This window comes from Corvus moneduloides, chromosome 22 (genome assembly GCF_009650955.1).
Source record: "Corvus moneduloides isolate bCorMon1 chromosome 22, bCorMon1.pri, whole genome shotgun sequence".
In the NCBI taxonomy this organism is placed as follows: Eukaryota; Metazoa; Chordata; class Aves; order Passeriformes; family Corvidae; genus Corvus; species Corvus moneduloides.
In genome coordinates, this window is record NC_045497.1 from 5,310,125 (window position 1) to 5,327,530 (window position 17,406).

At 47.5% G+C, this 17,406-nt stretch overlaps 1 protein-coding gene across 1 annotated transcript in view; it reads right to left on the reverse strand.

Moving 5' to 3' along the window:
- Positions 1-17,406, reverse strand: part of DISP3 (dispatched RND transporter family member 3) — a 47,498-nt gene that overhangs the window by 13,360 nt on the left and 16,732 nt on the right. The window contains exons 2-9 of the mRNA XM_032131687.1: positions 7,270-8,205; positions 6,295-6,514; positions 4,689-4,825; positions 4,119-4,253; positions 3,736-3,896; positions 2,713-2,852; positions 1,841-1,986; positions 239-400 (exon numbers count right to left, since the gene is read on the reverse strand). Coding sequence (XP_031987578.1) covers positions 239-400; positions 1,841-1,986; positions 2,713-2,852; positions 3,736-3,896; positions 4,119-4,253; positions 4,689-4,825; positions 6,295-6,514; positions 7,270-8,197 — 2,029 coding nt within the window. The 5' untranslated portion in view covers positions 8,198-8,205. The remainder of the gene's footprint in view (positions 1-238; positions 401-1,840; positions 1,987-2,712; positions 2,853-3,735; positions 3,897-4,118; positions 4,254-4,688; positions 4,826-6,294; positions 6,515-7,269; positions 8,206-17,406) is intronic.

Here is a 17,406-nt window from a genome sequence, read left to right on the forward strand (position 1 = left end):
TAATAAGCCCATGCCTGGAAAAAATTCTATCAGGATTTGCCACTTTAGATCTGAGTGAGAAGAAGGGGAAAAGTCCCTTAGGGACTGACTATTCTGGGAGCACTCTTCCACTGTGTTAGAAACCATTTACCATGTCCCTTTTCCCACCTCTTGTCACTAATAATCAAGGCTTGAAGACTGATTGAAATGTCAAACCCTCTAAAATCCATGTAGATGCAATACCCGCCTCCTTCCTTACCCACAATCACCCATCTGCTCTTCACTGCAGACCACAGCACCCAGTGTTCCAGCAGCTCCTGCAGATGAGTTATCAAGTGATCCCGGTTGCTCTTCTCTGCAGAGAGCTGCAGATTTTCTGGCATCACAGACACCAAGGGGACATCCCCTATTTCCAGGGAGACTAGAATAGAGAGAAATCAAAAGCAGTCTCAGTGTCTTGAGTGTCTCTTAGAGCTCTCTGCTCTCTTTTATCAAATCTTCTGCAAGGTGCTGCACAACTCACTCAAGCTAAAGAGATGGAGTAAGACCCCGGCAGAGGCAGTGACTCACAGGATGTTATAAGAAGCATCTTTGTCAAGTCACTGCTATGCAACAGCTACACTTGTAAATCAATAGCTCAGTCGAAATCTATACTTCAGGCTATTCCTTCCTCTACCAAACCCCACAAACACTGTCCACTGCATGCTTCTTGGGCCAAGCAGAATTTGTCCCTGTCCCACTAAATATGTCTTACTGCTAATTATACACAGCTGACTTCTTCCTGACTGCAGCCTGGCTCCTCCCTGATTCTCTTCTCTCCAGATCAGGGATGCCAAAGGGAACTGCCCCCTTCTCTGTGTGTGAGAAGTGGGCACTTGCTGTAGTGGGATGAAGCATGCCCGGCACACTGTACAGCCAACCTACAAACCACACTTGGTCACTGACTGGAACAAGCTGCTTTGCTTCTTTATAGTTCCCTGATCCCAGGGACCCTGGAGGAAAACATCCTGCTGTTTGCAGGGAAGGGAGGGATTATTTCCATACATCAGCACTGCATGTGGCTCTGGCATACGAAGGAAGCACAAAGCCAGAGCATCTCTACCTGCTTGTCAAAGGCATCTCAGAGCCTTCCCTGCAGCAAGGGCTCTGCATATGCCATGGAATTGATTCAGTTACCTCCAGTTCCAGTTTGCTTCTAGGCCTGAAAGATACTCACTGCCCAGACCACTCCTCTTGGGGATTTTAAAAGGAAGAAATTCCAGCAAGTTTTAAAAGCCAAGTACAAGAGAGCATGACCCTGTGAGCACCTTTTTCTTGGGATCAGGGCTGGAAGGATTATCTCCTGCTAACAAGAGATAGGGAATTTCTGGGCTTTTTTTCTAGATTGCTTATGTGATCTCAGGCAAGTCACTGCCCTCTTCATACCATGATGGAGGAGCTGCTGTAGGGGGCTGATGCTGGAGAACAACAGTGTTCTTCCTCCTGCTTCCCAAATGCAGTGCTCCAAATGACAGGGAAGAGGGGAAAACTTTACTCCAAGGTGAGCTGTCCTGGCATTATGGATTAGATGTTTCATGGCTACATCCATGTCACAATCAGTGATTCCAGACAGAAAGCAGACCATGGTGGACCCAAGAGAATCAGCAAAGTAGTCAGAAAGCATGCATTGACACCCACTGAAGATCTCAAAGGAAAGTTACAACAAATACTGAATTCTGACTCCTACAACCTCCCATGATGGCACCATCTCCAACTTACAATTCAGGGAACTGAGGCAAGGATCAGTGTCAGGGGTAGGGAGAACTGCAGGATGAAGAGGGCAGTGTGATCCCCCTAAAGGCACCACACAGCAGACACATACCAGGCTCATCCTCAACGCTGAGGAGTGGGATGTCATCATCAAGGTAGGGAAGGGTCTCTCTGCCTGCTCTGGAGGTGGCCTCTGAGGCAATGAAGAGATCTTCAGCTAGGTGCAAGGCATTCTTTTTGGTACACTTCTGACTGCAGCTGGATCGAAGCAGGAAAGGAGACAAAGGCAAGAGTTTTAAGCCACATACCCTGTGAAGTGGGCTCCTTCAGTGGCAAGGAGCACAGCCACAATCTGCTCCAACTACTTGGAAAGACGACAGGCACTGCCATGAGCAAATTCCATTTCTAAGTGGTGAGAGGACAAGGGCTGGGCTGGATACACAGAGCAGGGCTGAGCCATGGACACCGGGTGCTGAGTGACGGGAGTTTCAGCAGTTCGTCTCCCTGCTGATGAATAAAATCAGGCCAGGTCGTCTGCAGTGCTAAGGAGAAGGGGAAGAGGAAACGTGCTGACTTTCAAACACAAATCTCCATGTCCTGCTTGTGCTCACAGGAGGGAGCAATGGTGATCTGTCTGTGATGCAGGGCTTGTGTCTCCACTGCTTGAAGATTTAGCTGTGCATTAAGTGCTCCGAGGAAACAAATGGTCCAATGCTCCATAGGATTCAACCGAGAGGATTGACTGACATTGCAGAGTCTGGCTCATGGAAGACACCTGTGCATACACCAGAGAGAATGAGACTGGGACTTGACCCTTCCATTTTGCTCCAATCTGGAATGGTAGAACTTAAATTTCCCTTCTGTCAGAGCCAAAGCCAAGCTGCCTGAGGGGAATGAGGATAAACTGAGATGACAGGGAAGGAATTTGCATACCTCCTTGACTGCAAATTCCACAACTTCCCACCCACAGGCTCCAGGGCTCACCTGGCTTGGCAGGAGCTCTCTAATGGGGACACATAAAGGGTCCATATTCCAAGAGCAGCTGGCATGGTGAAGAGCACAGCTACCCAGCAGCAGGACACAATCAGTGACATGAAGAGTCCAAAGTCATGCACAGCTGGGATCTACATGAAGAGAGAGAACATGAGATTGGGATCAACTGGGGCAGGATTGCTGGAGAGACAGCAGGCAAGGAAGAAATATCTGGTGGAACCTGAGAATAGCACACGCTGACCTCAGTCATGATTGTTATGAATGTATTGTGATGTTGGCTTTTCGCATGTTACATAATTGTTATGAATGTATTGTGATGTTGGTTTTTTCATGTTCCTTAATGTTAGAAAAACTTTACCTAGGTTCTGCAATACATGATATAGAATCTCTATTGTTTATGTAGTCAATTTAGAAAAGATAGGCAGAGAAAGCCTTCACATTCCTGGAGTATCTTATCAGAGAAAGAAGACCCGAAACCAGAGAGAAAAATTTATGGAGGGAGCAGAGACAGAATGGAGCCAAGAAGGAAGATAAGGCTGATGGGATGATACACAGAAACTCCAAAGAATTTATGAATCATGCATGATTGTAATGAATATGCAATAAGAGATGTACTTTTAAAGACGATCTTTTGGATGCAGAGGTGTGCCTTTGGCTCTGCCGAAACACCCGGCCGTAATACCCTTTTTGCTATTGTCTCCTAATTGTCCCTTTTATTAAACTTTCCTTAAAATTTTACTAAGAGTGAACCTCATTTTTCACATGATAATCAGCAAGCCCGGTAGGTAAAGCACTGAGACAGAGCCTGGTGGCCACTGGATGCTGTTTGATCAGTGGCACAGAAGCATTTCCTTGGATAATCCACTGCCTTACAGCAGGTAAGAGACAGCCCTGTAAGAAGCAGGTCTGGCAGCCCACTGTGCTGAAGGAGAGGACAGATGGTGTTGGCAGGTTCCTGATCTACTAGGCCATTTGGCAGAAATGGAAACCCCAAATCCCAAAGGTGCAGGGTACCTGAGAGAAGATGTTGGCAGCATATGCTGCAGCTGTGGTCAGGGAGGTGAAGAAGGTGGCCTTCCCTGCTGTCTGGATAGTGTGGATCATGCGCAGTCGCAGGTCCTTGAGGTGGGTGGCTTGGCGGTAGGTATTGATGAAAACAAAGACATCATCAACCCCTGGAAAAAGACAGCAGAGATATTGATACTCTGCTCACAGAAGTGACATCTGCTAAAAATCTGATTTCCCCCTTGACATTTGATCTGCAAATATTACACTTACAGGTAATGGAAAAGGGCCTGAAAATTCAGTCTGCATTTGCCACCATCACCTTCTTCTCTCCTGCAGACAGAAGGCAGGGCAAGGCAGCACAGGTAGGCTTTGAGTAAAGATGAGCTTACCAATCCCCACGATGACAAAGGCAGCCACACCATTGAGTATACCCAGATACTGGATCCCAAATACGACGTGGTACAGGAACAGAGCCACCAGGCAGCTTAGCCCAATGCTGGCAATGCCAAAGAATGACAGGAACACTACAGCAGAAAAGAAACATGGAAAAAATAGTATCTCTGGCCAACCTCAGGAGAACAGACACCTCCCACCCGTTCTGTTAGGATACTGGTTCCCATGAGTGTGTTGGTGACAGAGAACAGTTCAGGGCTGCAGGACTACTGCTTGCAGACTCTTTCCCATGAGGCTCATGCAAAAAATTACATCAGATTTATGCCAGTGTTAGCAAGATGGGAATTTGCATCTTATTCCTGATCTCCTGTGAGTCTTCCCTCACCCTCCCCACAAATCTCTGCTCTGGACAATCAGACTGGCTTGCATGGCTTCTGCATGCTGCTGTGCCGCACAGCCACACTGGTGCCAGGGCATCAGAGTCTCTCTCCAGGCTTGCACAGACAGAGAGAGACACGGCACATTTGGATTTGTGTTAGAGCAGGGTAGCCGTGACTCCAGCCTACCTGAGCAGGAGGTGAGGATGTAGACCAAGACAGCTATGCAGCTACTGCTGATGAAGGCCAGCAACATGTCATTGTTGAAAGTCCTCCTCACTTCATAGTCAAACAAATCTGTCCCTCCGTACAGCACCTGGACTTTGCTAGGGTGGGAAGATATGAAAGAAGAGGAATAATTGAGCGCAAAAGGAGGAGAGCCAGGTGGTTTAAAGCACAGTATCTCCTCCAGAGCAAAAGGAGGTCACTGCTCTAATAACCTGGCAGTTCTCTGAGAAAACAGAGCAGTGAGAGCAGGTTGAACAAAGTTGCTCCTGGAGGTGAAATTCACACAGGGAAGGAGAAAAATAAAGAGCAGGTCTAATATTTCTGAAGTTCCTCCAGTGCACGGTGGGTCTTAGTCACTAATAGACAATTCCGGAAGCCTTCAAAGCCAGTTCCATCTGGAATCCTAATCACTGCTTATTAGATTAGTACAGCAGATGCAGGCAGAGTGAGAGCTTATCAGAAACCACATGATTTACCAGCTTCTGCCTCTGGAAGCAGGCACAGAGCAGAAATAATCCAACATAATTTAACCAGGACTACAATAATGCTGCACCATAGGAGGCTATCAGGGATCCAAGCTTCGGAACTGAGCCTTGGCCTCAATTCCCTTTTGGCTTGTCATAATCACAACCTGCTCTGCCAGCCCAATGTTGAGAATGCTCCGTGGCTGCCTGCCTTCCAACCTGCTCTTGAAGATCAGCATCCCTTCATTCTGGGAGTTACTGAGACTTAGGGCAGTGGAAAGTTGGAGTATAAGAAGGTACAGAGACTGGGACGCACAAGCCTTCTGTCAGCTACCAGGGTACTGGGATACTCTTTTAGCCCTTTTAGCTCTATTTTATCATCTCTCGCTCACAAGCACTGAGCAAAACTCTGTTCAACCAAGTCATACAGACCTGGTGGTGAAAAAAGCCTGCATTTCCTGAAAATTATCCTGCCTTGAAACTCCCCTCCCCACCTCTCTGTACAAAAAGCAGAAGCAGAATTGGATATACAGGTTGAGTGGCCTTGAGTAAAGACCATTTCATCTCCTGCATCAGACCAGTGGTGGCCAAACTCAGAGCAGGAAGCTCTGTTTGAGCCAGTGGAACTGGATTTGTGAGATGGAAGCAAAAAGACCCAGTGCCAGACAAGGGCTCAGTGGAAAGGCAGGCATTAGATTCAAACTTTGTCCCCCTTTCATTGTCTCTATTGGTGTCTCTGGCATGTTGCTGCAGTAGGAAGAGGCATTAAAGGGGAGCATATGAGTGGTTTTCTGCCATATGCTCCCCACCCTCATTTACAACTCCATGCCTGAGCCCAGCTTCAGTGGAGATGCTTTTTCTCCTTCATCTGGAGCATTATGCCATGGCCACTGTTCGAGACTGACCAGTAGTCCAAGCTAGCATGCCAAGCCTTCTGTGCTTGGTGCCTTCCCAGTGAGGCCAAATAGAATGTGGCTATCAGAGTGGAAAAGGCACTTCTGCCTTGGTGTGAACCTTAAGGCAGAGCTTTTGCACCCTGAAAGGTCTGTTGCATCCTCTGCCCTTCCCTGCTCTTGTGCACTCCCACCTGCACACACCCTCACCTCGTGGACTGCTTGGCCAGCATGGCCACGTAGGTGATGACGAAGTTCTGGAACTTGCGGCGCTGCTCCTCCCAGCGATCCTCCACCGAGTAGTAGTTTGGCAGTGGTGCCCCAAAGAGGATCTCACTCCGCAGCAGGGAGCTCTTCATGTTCTCAGCAGACAAGCCCTCATCCACATACCAGTAGAATTCGGGGTGGGTCATGGCCAGCTCCAGGGACCCTGAAGGAGAAAGCAGCACCACTTTCGTTAGGTCCTGCTTAATTGTCTTGGCAAGGCACAGGGTCTAGTCTGCCACAGGGAAACTGGGAGTCATCCTGTCTGTCAGAGTGATGCTGACTGCAGCTGCCTTCCAGAGAGCAAGGAAGGTCAGGGAAACCTGGATTGCAAAGACTCACATCCTGCTTCTGTTCTGTGACAGATGAAGGGGTGCATCCCACAGCTACATCACACCCATAGACTCCTCATGAGTCACTTCTTTGTCACCACCCAGAGCCTCTGTTTTACTAGAGGTGCACAGTACAGGGTACAGAGCTGGCAGGAGGAGGCAGGGCCTTTCTCCTCCTCTCCTTATAGGAGCCTTTCCAGTTGGTGACTCACAAGCTGCCGGAGCACCCCACAGACCTCTTTAATCTGCTCTGTAGTGCAGGGAAGCTCATCCCTATCGTCTGTTCAAGCAGTGGCATTGCTCTAGTCAACCACAGTCATCTACAGGGGACAAGGGTCAGTAGAAGACATCTGTACCATGCAGGACACCCCCTCACTTGCCTGTGGGGGTCTGTGTGAACTGTGACTGGAGTTGCAGGGTTGAAAAGGGGCCCTGGTGCAGAAAAGACGATTCTTCAAGGCACAGCCCAGCAGCATCTTCCTCTCCATACAAGGCAGTCACCCCTCTTAGCTGCACACCAGTGACTGCCTGAACCTGAGGAGAGGCATTCCTTGAACATGCCAGCCCTTGCCCACAGCCCTCAGCTCACCTTGGATGTCAGCAAGGTCTTGTCCCATGCCATCATAGTAAATCTTCCCTCCTCTCTCAGTGGGGAAGAAGTAGGTCATAAGGGAGCTGGGAGGGGAGCAGTAGGAGTAAGAACCCAGGGGCAGGTCCTTCAAGACCTCATGGGGCTTCCAGCAGAACTCCCGGAAGCGAGGGTGGTCCATGATCTTGCGCTCAACCTCATGGATGGTGACCAGGCGTTCTGTGGTAAAGATGTTGTTCTCAGAGTCCCCCCGAGCCAGAAAAATTAGCTCAATGCGCCAGTGAGCATGTGTCTGTGTGTTGGCACTGATGTAAGTGCTAGAGTAGTCCCACCGCGGGGCTCCTCTCCCGATTCGGGAAGTCTGGTTTCCTGGGCTCAGGTGGGCCTGGGGCTGCAGGGAGCTCATCCTGCCCTCTGGGGGGCTGCGTTTGACCCGTGCACTGACCCCAAGATGGGAAGCATTGAGGTGAAGCTGCTGGAGCTGCTCAAAGATGAGTCTCTGCAGGGTTTCCGAAGTAAAGTCAGCCAGATCCCGGCGGTTCCTCCCCCATGACCCAAACTGGGATTTGAGGGCCAAGGCAAGGGCATCGAAGCGCTGTGAGGACTCATGGTTGCGGATCTCAAAAGCGTTGTAGGAGATGTCAATATCCAGGGCTGGGTAGTGGAGGAACATGACAACAGCAAGCACAGCAGGGATGGCACAGCCCAGGAAAAGTATGAAGCCAGCACAGTATGGGTTGGTAAACACCCAGCCAACAATATTCCAGAAGCTAGACACAGGCAGCGTGACACACAGGGGCCTGACTCTGCACGGGCTTTTCCCACACAACAGAGCACCCTCTTGCCTCTTCCGGGAGCTGAAGGCTACCTCTTCATCTTCCTCCTCTAGCCAGGCATCCTGTAACAATGGGTCATCCTCTGTGTCCATGTCAGCACCTGTTCACAGGTAGAGAAGAACAATCAGCGAGGCCCAGCAGTGGTGTCACAGGCACAGCCGTGAATCCACAGAGTCCCAGCAGCAGAGCTGGGATGGAGGCACGCTCCAGTTCCCCCAGGGGCACTCCTTCCAAACCCCACAGATTTGCTACAGCCACTGAAACAACAGCCTTGCCATGAGGTATCCCACACTCTGCCTGGCAGAGGAACCAGAGAGGAAAAAGTTCAAGTGACAGTCCCAGAGCCCAGTGCTGTGGCAGAGGAAGGCTCTGCATGGCTCCAGGAGCACCAGGCATGGAGACTGCAGGGATTCATAGTATGTTGCTCACACTGCAGCAGCAGGAACATTTAATTAGCTAACCTGGTCCTCACACCCAGGAATAGTTCATGCTACCAGATACAAAATGCAAGGGAGTGTATCTTCCTCTCCTTAGAACTGACAATAGATTTCCCCCAGTTATTTACAGCAGTATTCATCTTTCCCACAAAGCATGCATATGTGTGCACACAGAGCCAGAAATGCACACACCCACACCTGCAGACACACGCACACACCACCCCCTCTGAGAACTCACTGTGACCCTGCTCTAGTCCTTGAAGGGATATCCACTGGCAGCATGGGAAGGGAAAGGACTGATCAACCTGCCTTCCTTCCACTCCTGTGGGATATTGTTAGTGGAGTGCATTTTTCCCATTCCCACAGAACAACCAGGAAGAAAAAGCAGTTACTGCTTTCATGGAATGAAAGAGGAAACCCTCCCTGATCAGCCCAGACTTGGTCAGGAAAGAAAGGGATAATCCCTGGGAGGTGCTCTCCTTAGCAGGGGTTTCCCAGGTTCCCAGACTTTCCCTGGGTGTCTCATAGTGGCTTCCCAAGCCAGGGATCCACAGGTGGTGGTCCCTGAGAGCAAACCCCAGACCCTGTAAGTGTCACTCCCTTTTCTGGGTCCAGGCAGCAAAGCCAGTAGCCCCCCTCACTGAATGAATGAACAAACAGGTTCCGTTTGTTACCTGACCCTGGGAGTTGAAAGCAATTTACACACAGGCCAGAAACAATTTACGAGCTTTGCTTCTAACCAGTGTTGCTATTTTAACAGGCCTTATATCAGCAGAAATATAAATTGCCAGTACCTCTTAAACTCTAGGTCCTCAGAAGGCCTAGGAGCTGCATGAACCTGGACCAAGAGGAAAAGCAGTGGGACAAAAATGCTCCCTGGCAGAGGAGTGTTGTGCAAAGCAGCAAGGGTCACAGCAACCTCTCTGGCTCTGGTCAGTCTGAGCAATGCCAGTGGCTTTGCTCACAGAGAGTTCACGGGATCCACAGCAGCTCCCATGGGATTCAGTCTGGTCTGAACAGCATCTGTGCATGTCTGGGCAGAGTGTTCCCCTCATCACAGAACCTGTGGAGAACAGGTAACCTCCGAGCTCCAGACCCCTGCTCCAGCCCACACCAAGGAAAGCAGGAATGTTCATCAGTGCCTTTAATCTGCAACTGGTCACGTCTCAAAACATCCCACCCTTCCTGTCAGTGTGAGAGCAGGGGCTCTCCCAGCCCCTCACCCTGGTTAGGCTCATGCAGTGGCTCACCCACCTCAAGCTAGACTGTGGAGACTGTGCAGGAGGGCACATGTGAGCCTCCTGCTCTGCCATCTCAGTACAAAAACAGACAGGTACCACTGCCGGCAGATGGCCACAGTCCCTCTCCTGCCAGACCTCCAAACCTCAGCAGGCTGAGAAATAGAGTGAAGAGAGGACAGCTCACAGAACTCTTCTGTGTTGTTGCCCCCTTCACATGAAGGACCGAGACAGCAAGAGGAAAACAAGCGGGGGGCAGGGGTGTGTTTCTTTTCAAGCCTCTGGAAAGGTCAGGAGTAATCTAGCTGGTTTTGGACTCCGCTGAGATTTCTTTAATATTCAGGATGCATAATCCTAAACAACCAAGGAGTGCCTGAAAGTTTCCTTGAATGCACATGGATCACTGTATGAGCCCTTGGCACTGGGGCAAAGCCAAGAGCATAAAAATGATGCTGCCCAGGACAGGCACTGGACTGCAGGTACTGCTCAGGGTTTATGGGAACACAGATCCACATGCTCTTGTGTTGTTGCTTGCAGAGCCTTATTTGCATCATGACAGGGAGGAGGCTTTCCCAAGTCTCTGAATCTGCAAATTAATCCTCTCCTGGAAGATTCTTACCATAATCCTGCCTTCTCTCTCACACTCTACACTCCCAAACTCAGCCATAATCCCATCCAGGCTGACAAGGTATGTGTCCAAAGCCTGCTGGCATACCAGCCCCCCCAACACAGCACCTTGTCGGCCCCAGCTCACAGGCCACCCCACACTGCTCACCTTTGCCAGGCATCCTCAGCACACCCTTGGCTGGTGTGACCCCCCTCCATCACTAGCTGACAAGGACTGTCACCCTTCAGCCTCTAACGCACAGCCAAGCTACAACTCCAGTTCACATTAGCGTAGATTGGTGTTGCAGGAACTCAGGTGCAAACCTCACTCATCCCATTTGGGCAGGTTGGTGTGTACCTGCAGTTACCTCCCCTCTACCCCTGACTCTTCTCCCACTGGCCTGGGCTCTCCTTCAACAGAAAGGAGTTACTGTGAGATCTGAACAAGTATATGTATTCTCTCTTTAGAAAGAGAGGTAAAGAGCCATAATGACATCCCATTTTATTGAGTTACTGAGGAGAAGGAGGGAAAGGATTCTAATCCTGAGACAGAAGAGCCGCATGTGACAAGAAAGGGAAATGAGAGAGAGCGACATAATAATAAGGCAGCAGAAAAGGGATCACACCATCTTCTTTCTTAACGAAGAAATAAATCCTCAACTCAAGGATGGGATTGATGCCTTAGGATTTTAGCTCTTGTATTTTTCCATATCCTGTAATTCTTTACTCCATATAGACTGTTAGCTACTGTTCTCCCATTTTGGTCAGACAAAACAATTCCTCTCTAGGCCTGAAACTCAAGGACACCTTACAGTCTCAGGCCCCGAGAAATGTAAACAGAAGTGAGTTGGGGGGAGCACACTTGGGGTAAATGACTTCATTACCTGAAGCTGTAATTGGAGGATTAACCCTGATATGCAAATGGACCAAACTTATAAAAGTATGAAAACCCTGTGACCCATTGTCCATTTTGGGTGTAGCCCCTGGGTGGGCTTTGTCTGCCCTAATGTACCTGAAGGCCCTTCAATAAATATAACTGCTTCTTATTCTCTTAATTTTGTCTAGCCTCTGTTTTTGGGTAGTCCCTCAAGGAATCAGGATCAGATCTCAGGCATCTCCCTCTGGCTTTTCCATCAACTGTCATGGTGACTGCAACCCCCAATTTGTAATACATGGGTACCTACATATCTGGTGACCAACACGTTACACTGTAGCTGCAGACTGGCACCAATTCTGGCACTGGTGTGAACTCCAGCACAGAAATTTCTGGAGAAGCCCTTATATACAGTCATGTGAGAACTGAGTCAGGGAAGGATCAAGATTTGGTCTGGGACAGAGGCAAGGGCAGGGTGAGTAGCACCTGGGCTGTCCCCAGCAGTGCCAACCTCCCTCTGCATGCAGGGTAAGCATATGCCTGCATCCACAGCTCTGCACTCCTTTCAGGAGAGAGTTCATCACGTGATTCAGCTCCAAAGCCAGACATGGCACACTTAGCATTGCCCTTGGGACTCATCTAGCTTTGCTGCCTTCCTCAGATCCTGCCTGGGTCAGGATGAAAGCTTATCCAACCCAAAACAGGGCAAATGGAATTGGCAGGGGAGATAAACCCCCAAATTAGTCAGAAGGGGATTGAAATGCATTTTTTCTGCTTGAATTCTACTTGGGGGCTGGCCTGTTTTCCCTCCATCACTTCTCACACTATCCAGAGACTCCCAGCACTGTATCATGGCCCAATTACTTTTTCAGCTCCAGGATATACACAGAGAACTTAATCCCGCAGCCTTCATTAAAGCTCTGCCTCACTTCTGCGCAAGCCTAACCTGGGCCAGGTTGAAAGAGGCAGAGGATAAGAGCACTCCTTGGAGCCCTGGGTCTGTTTCTTTAGAGAAGAGGCACTGATTCAGCTGGTTTGGGTAGGCATTTAGATCTCTTGGGCTTCCCTCTGTTATTTCCAAAGCAAACAGGCTTCCTCCAGATGAGATCCAGCTTAAGCCTCAATAGCCCCATAGGGATTGTCACTCGCACCTCAACCAGGAAAAACACCCATGCAGCTCCCACAAGACAGTTCTTTTTCAGTGACACCTAGGATAGAAGAAAGTCATGGGCAAGTTGGAGAGAAGCAGTGACAGATGAGGAAGCTAATTACAACTGACCTGACTAATTAATGCTGACTTTCAGATAAAAAAATCTTCACTAGTGTTCCATTTCAATTACCCGGTTGTTCCTTCCTACAGGGAAAAGGGAGCCTTGCACAGCAACAAACTAGAAAGAAAAAAGGAAAGAAAGCACAAGACTAGAAGGGAGGGAAAGACAATTTCTGTAATATAGGAGATTCTCATTGACAAAATAATTAAACTTCACACTGGTTTCTCCCATGGGCAGAGCTTCAGAGCAAAGCTAGCAGTTTTATGTTCCTATTTGTATTCCTGAAATCTCCTGGAGTTTCTACTAAAGGCAGCTTTAGGCCCCTTTGTTAGCTACATGAAGTTCCTATAAGAGGGAGAGAAATAGCTTTTGTGCTTCCAAAACATCCTAAGAGCATCCAGGTCCTGCTGAAAGCCATGTCTCTGTGACACAGAGCTGCACACAGTTCTGGCCATGTAGAACAACTTGAGGGCATCATTAATGTACCACACTAAAGCAGAGCTCCACCGGGACACCAGGACACAGAACCACAGTCTTGCTCTACACTTGAATCACTGAGACTAATCCAGAATTCTAATTTTAAAATACAACCAAGAAGGGCTATCTCAGGTCCCCATTCTCCCTTATCAACACAGCTGTCACCAAGTGCGTAGACTACCTTTCATGAATTGTTAAGCAAAACAATAGGGAGAATTAGATACGATTTTCCTCTAATTGAAGGTCTGACTTTGAATCACCCAAACCAGGCCAAGAGACACTTCAGAGACAGAGTCCAAGAAGCGGGTATTTGCTTTATTCGGCACCAGGTGCGTGGGGGATCACTCCTCCAAACACACACACTGGCACTTCCTACAACACAATATTATGGGTAAAATTCATGAATAGTCATCACATTCCTTGAGATAGGAGTGGTTATACAAATTAGTTCTCAGAAGTCATTAATATCATTAGCATATGTGTCACACATGCGTGGTGTGTGCTGGTGGTCTCACTGAGGAAGGTGCCTCTTCTTCCTCAGGGGTCTTTCTGATGAAGATCAGTAGTCTTCAGCACAATGCACTTTTCACCTTTCTTTCTGGAGCATGCACAGTCCTTTGTAGAATGATTCAGTGGTTTCTGTGTTGGTCTCAAGTAAATTCTTGTTCCTCTTATTTTGAGAAGATTAAGGTGAATCCTGCTTCTTAGGTTTTGTGATCAACATTTGCTGTCTCCCAATAGTTAACTGTGCTTGCATGAGTTAACTATTGATCAGTCTTATCAATCCCCCCTTTTTCTTTGGTCATTTGTAATTCTTTACAAATTTTGCATGCCTTGAAAGTAAGTACCCTTCTCTATCTTGCTTCTAAGTTTGTGCTTTTGCCATTGAGCATAAGCATTGCGATTCCAAGTACATAAAATTGTACAACAGTAACTACTAATGCAAACAGTAAATAACAATGCAATTATAGAAATAACTATTACGAACAATTGTTTAAGCCAGGATAAGTTGGGTAACCACGCTGTAAGTTTGTCCCATACGTCTTTAAACCCCCAAGAAGTGTCATCTAAGGTGATCTGATGCAATGTTTGTGTTTTGTCCAGAATTGTCTGCAAATCTGTTTCTATGCATTTATTTAAATCAACATAACTGCAACAGCTTGTATTTATAACTGTACATACTCCTCCCTCTTTGGCGTACAGCAAATCTAATGCAAGTCTATTCTGTATAGCCAATTGTGACATGCTCTTAATCTCGATTTGCTGTGTTCTTATGGCATCTGCAGTGGCATTCATTATGGTTTCTACGGCAGTGAAAAGATTCACTATTGATTTTTCTAGCTCACTTACTCCGAGGCTGGGTATAAACCACCTCGCAAAGCTGTGAAATCCAGTGGGTCTATCTATCAAGGGGTTTGATGTCCTTTTGGTGCTGTGTATAAAAGTCTGGAGCAAGCCTTGTAGTTGAGAGACAACATTAATGTGGGGAAATACTCGTCCTATCGCACAGCGGCCTTGCCATCTTAAGGGTAAAACTTTATAGGCACTGTGTCCATATATCCAGTACCAACCCTGTCATGAGGGCACTGGCCAACCCTTGGGCTTTGGTCCTCGTCTCGTTTGATTCTTATTCTACATGTTAACCCCCCCCATAGGTCCAAAAACTTGAGCAGTTGGGGTAGCTGCCTATAAATGTTAAGCTCCCACATTTGGAATCCATCTTATTTCCTCCTGAGTTTTTGGGTATAGACTCCTCCCAGCACCGCTGCACACAGGGTACCAGTGAGGACTCATTTATTGATTCCTCAAGCTCTAATTTCCACTGAAGTTGGTCTAGGGATATGTTGACATAATGTGAAAGATTATTAGTACTAAGTGCAGCATGGATTTCTGTTGTATTAGGGAATGTTGTCCCAACCAAAGGAAAGCCTCTAGCAGAATTTTCAGGCAGCTGGGAGCATATCCAGCAATCAGTTAAAGTTCTCAACAACACCTTTGAGCAATAGAAGGTATGTATTTTGATCCCATGCACCCGCCCCAGTTACCAGTGCCACTAATATGGTCCAAATCATGTTGTGTTGATTTTTTGTATTTGAAGGCGTAGAGGTCCTGTTCTTGCTTCCCACTCTGGTTTTGGCGCAGGTTTTGTCTTTGTATAATGGATCCAAGTTGGTTTTCCTTGTACTTTAATTGCTGTGTGAGTGGTCAGCAGTGTCTGATAAGGTCCTTCCCATTTTTCCTGAAGTGGATCTCCTGAAAGAGACTTAACATAAACCCAGTCTCCTGGATTCACATTGTGAAAGGGTTTATCAGGTGGTGGCGGTTGACAATTAACAACTGTAGTCCACATTGATTGTAATTTTTGACCTAAATGCTTTACATAACCTATTAAGTAGCTTTGCCCTAACAGAGCCACACTGTCATTGTGAATCACATTTGTTCCATAGGGCCTTCCATACAAAATTTCAAAGGGACTTAGTTTTTCTTTAAACCGTGGTTTTACCCTAATTCTTAGCAAAGCCATGGGCAGAGCCTGATACCAATATAAATTAGTTTCTTGACAAATTTTGGCAAATTGTTGTATTATTAAGTGATTAATCTTTTCTACTTGCCCACTTGCCTGAGGCCTGTATGGTGCATGTAATTGCCAGCTTATACCCAGTAGATGACTACTCACTCCCTGCACCACCACCTGGGCTACAAAGTGTGATCCCGTATCAGAATTAATTTCCCAAGGCACCCCAAATCGTGGAATAATTTCTTGTACTAAAGCTTTAACAACTTCTCTAGCTTTATTTGTCCTACAAGGGAAAGCTTCTGGCCAACCTGAAGAAGTGTCTGTGAGGACTAAAAGATATCCCCCTCTTCTAGGTAATTCAGAAAAGTCAATTTGCCACACATCCCCTGGTAAAGCTCCTTTAGGGACAGTCCCTGTGTTTAGCCTAACAGTGGTATTAGAGTTATTTTTAAGACAGATTTCACAAGTGGAAGTTATGTCCTCAATTGTCTCCTTTAATTTTGGTGCTGTCACTTTGTCCTTTAAGTGGTTATGTAGAGCATCAACTCCCCAATGTGTCTTAGAATGTTCGCTCTGGATAAATAATTTTAACAGTTTTCTGGGTATGAGACCCTTTATTTTAGCCCACCCGTCTGTTCCCATTTGTCCCTTTTCTTCTTGTATCCAATTTAAATCATCAGTGTTGTATGGTGGGGAGTTTTCACCCATAAGGATGTTAGAAGGGATTAGAGCTAGGGCTTGGATCTGAACCCCACTAGCCATTGACTTTGCGGTTTTGTCTGCCATAGCATTTCCTAGTTCAGGGATGGTGCTTCCCTGGGAGTGTCCTTTACAATGCATCATAGCCACTTTTGAAGGTTTTAGCACCACTTCCAGCAACTGTAAGATTTCAGTAGCATGCTGGATTTCTTTCTTCTGTGAGGTTAATAAACCCCTTTCTTTCCAAATAGCCCCATGAGCATGTACCACCCCGAAGGCATACCTTGTATCAGTCCAAATGTTGATAGGTTTTCCTTCAGCTAATGCCAGGGCTCAAGTCAGGGCTATTACCTCAGCCTTTTGAGCAGATGTCCCCACAGGTAACGGATTTGCTTCGATGACGGCGTCTGTGGTTGTAATTGTATACCCAGCAAACCGCTTACCATTCTTGACATAGCTGCTCCCATCAGTGAACCAGTTGTCCGCATTTTCTAGCGAGAGTCCTTTAGGTCCGGGCGGCTGGAGTAAACTGCCTCCATGGTTTCAATGCAGTCATGCTGTACAGGCTCCTCAGTAGCTTTGCCCTGGAGGTAAGCTGCTGGATTTAAGATGTTGGTACTCACATCCTCCGATTCTGTTAGAACAGCTTGGTATTTGAGAAAGCGAGATGGGATTAACCAGTGATTTCCTTTCTGTGTGAGCACTGCTGACACTGTGTGAGAGACAAAACCAGTCATCTGCTGGCCCATTGTGAACTTGCAAACTTCCTCTATGTTCAGGATGATGGCTGCCACTGCACGCAGGCAGGCGGGCCATCCTCGGCTGACCACGTCCAGCTACTTGGAGAAATAAGCCACTGGCCTTTTGTATGGTCCCAGCTTCTGTGCCAAAAGTCCCAGCACCAGTCCTTGCCTCTCATGTGAGAACAACAGAAAAGGTTTAGTGACATCTGGTATGCATAGTGCTGGAGCTTGCATCAACTCACGTTTCGGAGTTATCAATGCATTATTAGTCTCTGGTGTCCAGCATAGGTGAGTTCCCCCAGTTTCTTTCAGGAGTTGGTATAAAGGTTTCACAATTAGTCCAAAGTTGTAGATCCACAACCTACACTATCCTGTCATTCCCAGAAAAGTTCTCAGGTCTTTGGTTGTAGCTGGCCAGGGCATTTGACAAATTGCCTC